This window comes from Bidens hawaiensis, unplaced genomic scaffold (genome assembly GCF_021521415.1).
Source record: "Bidens hawaiensis isolate Kalapana, Puna unplaced genomic scaffold, B.hawaiensis_p1.1 tig00030533_1, whole genome shotgun sequence".
NCBI lineage: Eukaryota > Viridiplantae > Streptophyta > Magnoliopsida > Asterales > Asteraceae > Bidens > Bidens hawaiensis.
The window spans coordinates 57,994-70,346 of record NW_027495096.1 but is presented as its reverse complement, the minus strand read 5'-3'; the positions used below and the strand labels follow the sequence as shown (position 1 = coordinate 70,346).

At 35.7% G+C, this 12,353-nt stretch overlaps 1 protein-coding gene across 1 annotated transcript; it reads right to left on the bottom strand.

Annotated features, from left to right (window-relative positions):
* Positions 1–2,051: 2,051 nt before the first annotated feature.
* Positions 2,052–11,823, bottom strand: LOC143580607 (vacuolar cation/proton exchanger 1-like). The gene is made up of 11 exons (XM_077063582.1): positions 11,644–11,823; positions 11,439–11,506; positions 11,327–11,355; positions 4,760–4,956; positions 4,261–4,476; positions 4,033–4,161; positions 3,841–3,957; positions 3,674–3,727; positions 3,366–3,482; positions 3,197–3,287; positions 2,052–2,632 (listed from the first exon to the last, which is right to left on the bottom strand). The coding sequence occupies exons 1-11, from the start codon at positions 11,821–11,823 to the stop codon at positions 2,580–2,582; spliced, it is 1,251 nt and encodes a 416-aa protein (XP_076919697.1). The 3' UTR covers positions 2,052–2,579.
* Positions 11,824–12,353: the final 530 nt, after the last annotated feature.

The following is a 12,353-nucleotide window of genomic DNA, read 5'->3' as shown; positions in this document are numbered from 1 at the left end:
GTGTGACCCCCGGCTCGATAGTAGTTTTGCATCAAGCCTTGGACATAAGGCACATAGCACTCAATCATCGGGACACCGGCTGATCGGTGCATGTGCCCTTGTCTTTCGGCTATCAACGCCACCACATGATGCCTGATTAACCTTCCGCCACTTTTAACGTTATTTTCACGAGATTAGTAAAATAACGTCAAAATTAGTGCAATTTGACTAGTAGCAAATTAACGGTTGTGGTGTGGGCCCAGTCGCATCAAATTGAATATACGGTTGTGGGCCAGTAACTTCAATTAATTTAATGGGTCATTATTACAATGTGCATTATTTAGTGATCAGCAACTGGGTTGAATTGAAGCATGTAACATTACATACACATGGGGATTAACAACACAGTAGCTTCAAATCCTCATGAAAACCATAAAGTTCAGACTTCAAACAATAAAATTCGAATACAACAAACAACACAAACAATTCAAACCATAAAAACGTTTCAAATAACTCAAATAAATTTTGTTGTCTTGTCTTCATTTTCAAAGTAGTTACTCCATAAATGTTCATTTGATATTCATCAACTCGATATATCTAAATGAAACAGATGGTTAGCAATTAAAAAAACAAGAATGTGATTGACAAAAAATAATAACATTTACCTTTTGCGAACTCGTCGAATTTAGCTGCATTCTCCTCTTTGTTTATTTCTTTTCTCCCATTTCAAATCCATTTCCCCCTTTTGAATCCAATTCCTTAGTGTAAATTAACGCCTCAACAGTAGTGGGGGTAACGGACTTTTGTGGGACTCTACTACACGTCCACTCGTGCTAAAAGCAAACTCATAAGCTACAGTTGAAATTGAAATAGCCAGCATATTTGAAAACAAAACAAAACTAATTTGTTGAATTCAAAGTTATAAAGCATATAAAGTTACCTAACTAACAAATATAACCTTTCTTAATATGTGACAAGGTTGGATATCTAGTTGAATTTACCTTCTGCTAAAGCGAGATATTAAAGCTTGTTGCTCATATCTTCATGATCTTCCAGTAGGTATCTTTCAAATTATGTGCTCATACTAAACGACCGGACAACACCACCTTGCAATTTCTCAAGTTGACTCATCCATAATTTGTTTACCCCGACCTTGTTCTACTTTAGTTCATGTAGGAATCGGAATGCTAGAACCGGCTTCACATAACACCTCAATCAAAATCTCTTCCCAGTTATTGCATCTCGGCTTTCACCTCATCAGCCAATCCACTTTTAAATTGTATGTGACACACCGAATGCTTTCATCAACTCACAACTTTTTAAATAACCGTACTCAGCCATCGTAACTTTCATTTGTGGAACCAAGATACTCGCGAACTCAAAACATCTTATTACTCCACTCCACATCTTCAAAATGTTTTTCAAATTTGTATTTCATCAGTGATATTCTCTCTAAAAATTCAATAAGTTATCCCTCTTCAATAAACATTTTATTTAGGTAATCATCAACTTTCATAACCTCATTATATAAGCTTCATGTGCTGTCACATAATTCGAACAAAACAAATCTATCGCTTTTTCGTTTAAAAAGTTCAAGTAATTTATTCTTCTCATTATAAGCTCTATGACCTGATGTGGCACCTCATCTAAATCTTTCAAAAAACTACTATCCTTTCGAATAGCCCTATATATCTAGCATGCCATGTGTTATTCCATCTACTATTCAAAGTCAGCAAACATTTCACCTCTATGCTTTTTATCAGCAACACTTTCTAAAAATTGCAAGCCTAGCTGGTGACGATCTTGTGTGTTTTAATTACGACGTTACGAATACAGTTAATGATTTTATTTTGTTATATCTGTAATCAGTCCATCCTAAAAGTACTATTAGCTAGGTTAACGAAATGGCCGGCAAACAAAACATCTAACGTCAATATAGTTACCGACTTACCATTCCGATCAAATATGATAGCTTACTTTAATTTGTATTTTCTAACCACCACATCGTTTGATGATGCATTATCTGTTATCACCCGTTCTATCCCCGTTCCTCAACACTCCTCAATGTCCTTATGGTATCATCACCGTTATGAAGTATCACTTAAAAGTTTATGTTCTTTTATGACGTTGCCAGTTATCAACGAAATGGCCAATCAAACGCATATAATTGGTATGCTGGATTGATAATTGGTATCACATTGAGGTGGTGGAACATGCCTAAATATATACATTCGAACCATAAAAAGATTCATTTACATTGACTACAAGACAAAACGTATTAAATAACATAGTTTAGACTAAAAAAATAAACAAACACTACAATTTACAATTATTTGAGCTGTAAACATGAAACAAAGAACTAGCAAAACACCAAAAAGTGTGATAGAAGTTGGGTCATCTTGTCTTGTCAATTCTCTAAGCCCTTGCATATTATTTACTAAGATTTCCAAACGATTTTGAAACCGTGAACTTCTGGTTGAGTGGTTGACGAATAACATGAACGGGGTTCAGATAGCTAATTTGTTCCAAGTGGTTGATGAATAATAGGAACCGGGTTCAGCTAAGCGAACATTAAAAAGCTAACACATAAAAACAGGCAATCAAGCAACTACATTTCCTACTGGCTTTAAGTTGTTGCTGTTTGAGTCATCTGCTACGTACACAAGGTATCAGAAACAAAATAAGATTAGAAAATGATAATTTGTGCATGTTAACAATTGCCACATGATATCACGAAACATTAAAATTAATAAGTTGTGTGTGTTAGACCTTGTGTAGTGGGGGCGTTATGGTACCCCATAGCGCACCAAACACCGCCCCCGGGGCATTATGTGGGTGGGTGCGTGAGAAGGGGGGGGGGCTCCAACCAATCATTTTTTCCCGCACATTTATATATTTTATTTTTATTAAAAAATAGAGAATAAATTAAAAAGATAATAAATTGTGTAATGATTGAAAGGGGGGTTATGGGGTTATATACCGGTAATCAGTTACACCACACATGCCGCATAACGCCCCCACAACGGGGGTTATGACTACACATGGTCTTAGTAGATCCAGAGGATCAAGGGTGATCCCTATAAACTTTTTTATGTGGTACATATATATGTATTAATTAAAAAACAGGTGCATCAACTTCACTACTACATTGACAAAATGTATTAATTAAAAACAGTGAAATTCTATAACGTATAAGTTAAAAGCAGACTAGACTTACCAAGGGGAACATGTTGAACAAAGAAGCATGCCCCGACAACTACATAGGCAAGGGTAAGAATCACTCCTTTCAAGTAGTGTGAATTTCCATCCTGAAAATGATTTATACCACAATAATTAAGTTAAATGGTTACTAAATATACTAAAGAAAAGGGGTGAAATGTCAAAACCTGTAAAGTGAAGGCTGTAAGGAAAATTGAGAAGGCAAGACAACCAGTTTCAAGAAGTCCAAAATCAAGACTCATGTTTATTCCCATTATCCAGGCAATAACCACACACAAAGGAACCTGATTCAATTCACATACAGTATTGTATTAGTGTTCTAGCCTAGCAAGTGTGCATGCGTCAATGACTTGAACGCTACAACACGTTCAAGAATCTGTTACATGTTAGAATCCATGAACGCGAACCAACGCGTTGTACCATACAACACATACAATCAGATCTCGAGATTTATTATATTGTCATGTTTTCTCACCACAAACATTAAGATCTGAGATGTGGAACCCATCGCGACACCAAGAGATATATCCTGCGCAATTTGGCACAATTAAAAGTTATAGATATTATGATGCCTAGTTGTACAATACAATCCAATAATGCATCGATAAACGTTTGAGACATGCATGCATGTATATGTCTCACCAGTTTGTTCTTAAAGGCGAATATAACAGACCCAGCATGTTCTGCGGCATTACCGACAATTGGTAGCAAAATTATGCTGATAAAACTCACAGATATTCCCCAAGTTTCTGATGCATCCTGATACAATAATATATCAAAATCAGTTTGGGTTTAACATCATGATTAACTTCTATTTTTAGTTTTTATACTTACCTCAATTGTGCCCACAACATACTCTGACAAAACCGCGATGATTAATGTCATCAAGCATAACCATATAAACGCACTCCAACAACCAATGGATGCTGTCTCCTTAATATTGTTGTCATCAGCATCTTGGTCCTAATAAAAATTAACTTTATAACATTAACTCCAAGAAAGCATATTAATAGGTATCATATATGTTTGACCTGAAAACTGAACAAGTCAAAAGTGACAAACCTCCAGTGGTTCAAAAAGTTGAGTGTGGGGTTTTAACTGAAAAAAGAGATATGCTACATATGCAAACAACATGACAATGCTGCTAGCCCTTGATAGCTGTAGAACCGAAATGCCATCCATTTCGAGTGGATCCGTCATGTTGAGATTAAACAACAATGGCGTGATGTGGCATAGCAGGCCAAGCAACAAAAGCAAGGTGTTGGCATTTGCTTGCTTCTGTTAGTGATATAAATGACATGCAAAGGGATCAATAAGATAAGTTTTTCTTAACAGGATTCGGATGGAATTTTATTGAAATGAGGTAGGAAGCAGTGGCGGAACAATAAATTTTTAGTAATAATGAGAGTTCTGTTCTCTAGAGAATAGGGTCCCATTAAATTTCTTTTCCTAGAATAAACTCATATTTTATATATAAAAAACATATAAACTCTAGTGACAGGAATCAAGCATGGTTCCGCCACTTATCGATGGGGAAAAGTAAGGTTGGTGGTGTACTTACATGGTCGAATTTTTGGTGTTTGTTGATGTTGGCAATGCCACCACATAAGAGAGAGGAGCCAAGAACAAGGAGGAGATTTGAGAGGATGGAACCCAAAAGAGAGTATTTGAGCACATGCATTTTTCTTTTGTGGAGAGCAAATATTACTATTATCAACTCGGTTGCATTCCCACATGTAGCGTTCACCAGCCCTCCCACTGCAATGTTTCGTACATCAGTTATAAGTATAGGCTCATGCATACAAAAATATAATTATACCACCATTAAAACATGTTTGTTGGTTACGATAGTGTTTTCATGACCGGTCTGGTTATGCCTCTTTGAACCAGCAAACCACCAATCAAAACGGTGAATCACATGGTTCTAAATTCTAATTGTTGGATTAGATTTCTCACTTTTTATTACGTTTTTCTCTCAAAATCATTTTTGATTCATTTAGTACTTTATACTTCATATTTTATTATTTAAGTTAGCCCTGCTTGCGGTGCGCACATATGATGTATATATGTGTGAACCCTCGGGTGGGCAAAAGTGAAATTGCACTAATTTTGACGTTGTTTTACTAATCTCGTGAAAATAACGTTAAAAGTGACGGACGGTTAATCAGGTATCATGTAGTGGCGTTGATAGCTGAAAGATAAGGGTACATGCACCGATCAGCCGGTGTCCGATGATTGAGTGCTATGTGCCTTATGTCCAAGGCTTGATGCAAAACTACTATCGAGCCGGGGGTCTCACCGGAAGCAGCCTCTCTATCCCTATGGGGTAGAGGTAAGGCTGCCTACATCTTACCCTCCTCAGACCCTACCATAGCTTTGCTATTGGTGGGATATACTGAGTACGATGATGATGATGATGATTTTATTATTTAAGTCTTGATATTTTATTAAAATTATAAATTCTCACCAAAACCTAAAGTTTAGATATTTCTCTCCGATAGAGAGGGTTGTTTCTAAGATTTCGGGTGCTTCATACAAGTATAAAGGTATAAATGAATGAGCCCTTAAATGAATTTTTTTTGGAAATTTTTGGTGCCTTTTTTAGTTCTTATTAGTTGCCCCATTATTAGGTTGTAATTTAGTGGACTTTTGGAGTTTTTTTATTCATTATTAGTTTCTATGTTTTTTATTTAGTCTTTGTTCAAGTCCGTCAATCCGGAACCGGACAACCACTAGTTGCTTTTTATAGTGGCAAAGATGTATGGACTTCAACCAGAAGGTTGTGAGTTTAGTCTCAATTAAGAGATGCGATAAGCTGTTCAAAATCATTCCAGAAAAACCGCTGCCATCTACTTTTTATAGATACCCATACACCCTTTAGATAAGATCATTTAGAAAGGATGTATGTAAAAGAGAAAATATGTGATGTTTATTGAATGTTTATACTTTATAGATATATATCAAATACATCATCAGTTTCTCTCTGCACACTTAGTTTCAACCCATAACCTGAATATCAATATTGCATGCCTCCCATATGTCATTCTCAAGATATTGGATTCTTACCATATATTATTTTATTAAAATAAAATTTTATTGATCATTCGGATGCGTGTCTTAATGTTGGATATGTGGCCATGTGGGCCACCTCCAATTTGATTAAAAAAAAGTTCAATACAATATTAATATGTTTTCTACTGAACTAACTCTCTTTCATAATCAAGTTATTAAATAAATTTACATAAGCCATATATGACATTTGTAATCTTTGGAACAAAAAAAAGCTTTTTTATTTTCATTGATTTTATATTTGGATGGTGGAGCTTATAATAATAAAAACTGATGAGAAGTGCATGAAGGTGATAACTCACTTATAATGACTTTCTCTATCCACATGCAAGACACATGTCAATTCCTTCATCATTTTAAAACGTTCATAACTTTTTCACCTGACAAATTTTTATTTAAAAAAATCACCATAATAACAAGCGTTTTTTATCTTTATATATGAATATTTACATAAAAATAAAAATAAAAAGTTAGTTTTTTAAATTATATTATTTGGTTGTTAATTGTGTTTTTTAATTAGATTTTTCTATGCACTGTGTTATAGATTTTGGTCCGTATTTTTCAATTGATACTCATATTAAAGATAAAAAATAAAACAAAGATTACATCATTGTGTCTTTTTGTTCGTTATTTTGTCTTTGTGCTCAACATTTGTCTTTTTACTTATTATTTCATTCGTGTCATTTTGTAGTATTATGTTCATTGTGTATTACGTTCAAGTTATTGTGTAATATGTAGTTTCCATTTTACGTTTCAGGTTATTGTGTTATATGTATTCACCATTGTGTCTTATGTTTCAGGTCATTCTGTTATATGTATTCATCATTGTGTTTTACTTTTCAGGTTATTGTGTAATATATATTCATCATTATGTTTTATGTATTAGTTAATTTGTTGATATTTTTTATTATATTTACATATTATTATTACAAAACGGTGTTATTAGTATTTAAAAAAACACAATGATGATTTGAAATACACAATGACGAAAAAACACAATGACAAACAGAAAGACACAATGACGAAAAAAGACACAATGGTAAACAAAAAAACACAATAACGTAATTTTTGTTTTAACTTTTATATAACAAAATTATACACATGTTAAAGATAAAAAAACACTTGTTATTATGATGATTTTTTATATTTTATAAATATCATATGAAAAGGTTATAAACTTTTTAAAATGACAGAGTAATTAGCATGAGACTTGCATGTGAATAGAGAAAATATGTACAATTAATACTTTTATATCATTTTTTCTTTGATTCATACTTGACTCATGCCAACTAATTATAACTTCTTACCTCTGATGCACGGAAACGCGGCCAACCTGTCGTACCCCGTCCCGGAAACTCGCCGGGGACGGAAACGCCGACGGGGACGGCCGGAAACGTTTCTTGACCGTTTCCTTAAAGTTGGGGACGGTCGTTGACCGTTTCGAAAAGTCATAGATTGTTTCGATACGTTTCCAGAACTTTGGGGACGATTTTTAAACGTTTCCGCAATTTAAAGGGTGCTCATCGGCGGATTTAGGGGAGGGTCCATGAACCTTCCAGTCGTCGGAATTTATGTTAACCGAGATATACCAAGAAGAACCTTTCTTTAAGCTTGACCAGTTGACCCTCTAAATTGTTACTTCAGAAGCGTTTAAAGTGTGAACAGAAGGGGGAAAAATGGCATGGTTGGATTGTTTTTCCGGCAACTATGGCGACAAGCTTTCATAAATAGGTGAAGAAGAAGGAAGGAGATGTTGGTAATGAGTAAAGCTATTAAATGGCTTCTGTGTTATGGAGTAAAAACTAAAAAGTAGGCTATATGCCTATATTGTTTTACTAGTCTACGTTTACTATTTTAGAATACATTTAGTATCTTACTATTTTCGAGGCGCGCGCATGGCTTAGGCTGAGGGGTGTGGAGCGTGAGAAAGGGCGCAAGAGGACAGCCGCTCGCACCCCGGGGCGCGAGCACCACACCACCGAGGCGCGAGAGGGGCGCGAGAGGGGCGCGAGCGCGGAAAAAGAGGCAGGCGCCAGGGGGTTCGCGGGACAGGTTGAGCGTGAGGGGCATGGGGAATGGTGAAAAGAGCCGTTTGAAAGCTTAAATGAGCCGTTGGCTCTTAATTTTTAAAAAAAAAAAAAAATTTCTACTACTATATATTACCCATTTTATACAACACTTTAACACAACTTCACAAAACACCAAACTTACCCATTTCTTTATACAACACTTCCTATATATTACCCATTTCTTTCAAACTTTTTTAAAAAAACCTTTACAAAATCCTATATAATACCCCTAAATCAACCCATTTTTACCATATCAAACACAACTTCAATCTCCAAACAACCCATCGTCCCATTTTTTTTAAAAAAATAATGTCGTGGTACTCGTCTGATTCCGACTCCTCCGAAGAGGATGATTTGCTTCTTCATGTAGGGGGAGTTTTGACCGCAGCCGTGGTAAATCTCTTGCAAAATCAAGCCCATCAACCCCGACTCCCGAGGGTTAGAGCACCACCTCGTGATCGTGATCGATCGGGTGCTAACGATACTTTGATGAGGCATTATTTTAGCCCTCAACCGGTATACGCGGAGTCGGATTTTCGAACTCGTTTTCGAATGAGCAGACAATTGTTCACGCGTATAGCGAGTGATTTAGAGGCACGGTATCCCTTTTTCCAACAAAGGGAGGATGCTAGGGGTCTTCCCGGTTTTACCCCTCTTCAAAAATGCACGGCTGCTATCCGTCAACTAGCGTACGGCATCTCGTCGGACGCTTTGGATGAGTATTTACAGATGTCGAAAAGGGTTGCACGTGAATCCCTTCATTTTTTCTGCCAAGGTAAAAAACATTAATTTTACTTTTTATTAAATATTTATTACATTTTTTAATATATATTGTACGTAGGAGTCATATCGACTTACGCTCGGAGATATCTGCGTAAACCTACAACGTATGACATCCAACGCATATATGAGGTGCACGCAGAAAAACATGGTTTTCCTGGGATGCTAGGTAGCATCGATTGTACGCATGTTGGATGGGCTATGTGTCCAACGGCCTGGCGAGGTCAGTTCCACCGTGGTGATCATGAAGGGGCGACCCTCATACTTGAGGCGGCGGTGTCACATGATCTTTGGTTTTGGCATGCTTTTTTTGGTGTTGCTGGGTCAAATAACGACCTTAATGTTATCGATCAGTCACATTTGATCAACGACCTTATCGACGGGGTTGAACCACCTCAATCTTTTGTTGCAAATGAAGAACTCTTCAAGTACGGGTACTATCTGGTCGATGGTATTTACAACGAATGGGCTGTGTTAGTTCAAGCTTTTACAGAGCCAGTCGCCGACAAACGGAAGTATTTTACGAAGAAGCAAGAGTCTGCTAGAAAAGATATTGAAAGAGCTTTTGGAGCTATAAAAAAACAATATTATGTTATGGCGAACCCGATACGTTATTGGACTCGGGAGAGGATAATGGACGTCGTCTACACGTGTCTTATCCTACACAACATGACGTTAGAAGACGAGGGCAAAGCTATATGCCAAAACTACCAAGGTGACATTCCGCCACAACCGTCCACAATCAGTGATCAACAAAAACTTCATAACATAGCAAATATCAAGAGCCGTGAGATACACGGGGATCTTCGACATGAGTTGGTTGAACATTTGTGGGCGAGGCGACCAGAGGATCTTGTATTAGATTAGTTTTATTATTAAATATTATTATTTGTTTAATTTTTAGTATGTTTTTTTTATTATATGAATTTTCAAAAAAATGTGTGTTTTTTTAAATAATTTTTGCGTTTTTTTAATAATACGTTTTTTTACTACATTTAAAAAATAATAAAAAAAAAACCGCTCGCGCCCCCTCTCGCGCCCCTCCACACCATGTCCCGGGGCGCGAGCACCACTACCAACACCCATCTTATCAACTTTCTCTCTCTGCCACACGTCACAATATTATTGGCTGGCGCCCCCACTCGCGCCCCCTCTCGCGCCCCCCACACCCCTCAGCCTTAGTTTTTTTCTTTTCACTTATTTAACTTTTCAACGTTTATCCAAATTAACGTAGTAGGTAAATAATTACATGATTGATAAAGTTTGATTACTTTAAGATGTATGAATTTTGAAAAATTTATGATTGATTATCATTGAAAGATATATGAATTTTGAGGTTTACATCAACATATGAATATATTTTGGACTTTGTGGTACATTATCTATAATATATATTTATTTTTTATATGTATCTATTGTCGTACCCGTGCCGTACCCGTTTCTTGATTTTTTGAGTTTTGCCGTTTCCCGTTCCCGTACCGGTTCCTTTGCAACATAGCTTCTTACACTTCTCATTTTCTCATTTTTATTGATCTTTATAGAATAACCCAACTCGTTAAATATAACTAATATATTTATTTGTGTTAGATTAAAAAGTAACAGGTAATTAAAAATAATGAATTATAAAATATTAATGTGAAAAATATGATCATTCAACAAGTAAAGATTGTAAGAAAAATATGTAACTATAAACTTCAAATTCAAACAAACTCCAATACCCGAAATGCATAGGTTATTCACACACCATATAATTTATTTGGACATTATATGTGCCTATTCGACTTGTATAGGGGCTATACGAGCCATATATGTGCAAAATTTTGTCCTTTAATTTGTGATGAAGAGTGTCAGATGTTTGAAGCAGGCCATACGACCCGTGTAGATTGGAAAAACTGTCATATATACATTAGTTAGTCATGTGAGGGTTATACGACTCGTATAGCCCTATACAAGCCGTATAGAGTTGTTAACACATTATGAGGATGGTGTTTAAATATAACGACCCTAACCGAAAATCATAAATCATGTCTTAAAACACTCCAATAGTTGCCTAGTTGACACGAACACCGCTACTTTAACTCAAGACTTTATTTTTATTTTTTTCTTTTATAGTAGAATTATACTCGTTACAAATCCAAACACTGGATCATTATTTGCAAAAGTAGTTATCATGTATCAAAGTGATATAGAACTCAGAAGTATATATATACCTGTAGGGCCTGTGAAGTATGCAATTTGTCTGCATACACATTAACCATAAGTTAGATTCAAAATAAAACGTTGACTCATGCAATATATTGTGAGCATGAGTATGAGACTTACTCAGTTAGAAAACTCAGACGCTCTGCAAGTGGAGTCAACCCAAGCAAACTTAAACCAAATATCCATGGCTACAAACAAAACAAAACATCATACCGGCCTCAATATATAATTAAAGTAACCTAGTAAACATATGCATAATATATAATTAATCAACATTGATTCAACAATATATATACTTTCTACCCAAACTGTACCAATGAGCTACAAACGCCATCGGAATGGCCGGAAACAGCACCAAAAGTTTGGTTTCAAATATCACTTTCTGAACATTCACCACAAAATCTCTTAACATCCGAAACCGATCAACACAAGGTAAAACATCTCTTGTCTTCTCAGGTAAAACCGGTTTCTCGGTCTCTCCGTTCTCCAAATCATAACTCTCCATCGAACTCATGACACACTAATTTGAATACAGACAAGCAGCACTTGTTGATAATCAAATGAAGATGATCATAATATATATGAGACTGTATCGAAATATATATTATCTGAATATTTCACCGATCGAGGTAAGAGATGAGTTGTTTATGAAATTTCCTGGATGTTTCGTAGTGGTTTTTTTTGTTGGGATCGAGAGATGAACACCATGTAATGTTACTCCAAACGGCAACTTTGCTGCGTGGCCATAAATGCTGAAAGCTTGCCTCATGCATGATATTGCTTACGTGTCTTTACATGAAAGTGACTATAAATATATATTTGTAACTCATCTTTATTATTATTATTATTATTATTATTATTATTATTAAACTTATGCCGCGTGGCCAATCCGAAGGGTTAATTTAATTCAATTCAAACATGTTCGGTTTCAATTTTAAAAGAGAGAAAATCTAAGGTTGGATTGAGAGAATCGACCGTATTTGGTTAACTAACATGTTTTTATATAATGTTGGAAAGGGTTGACATGACTAATCG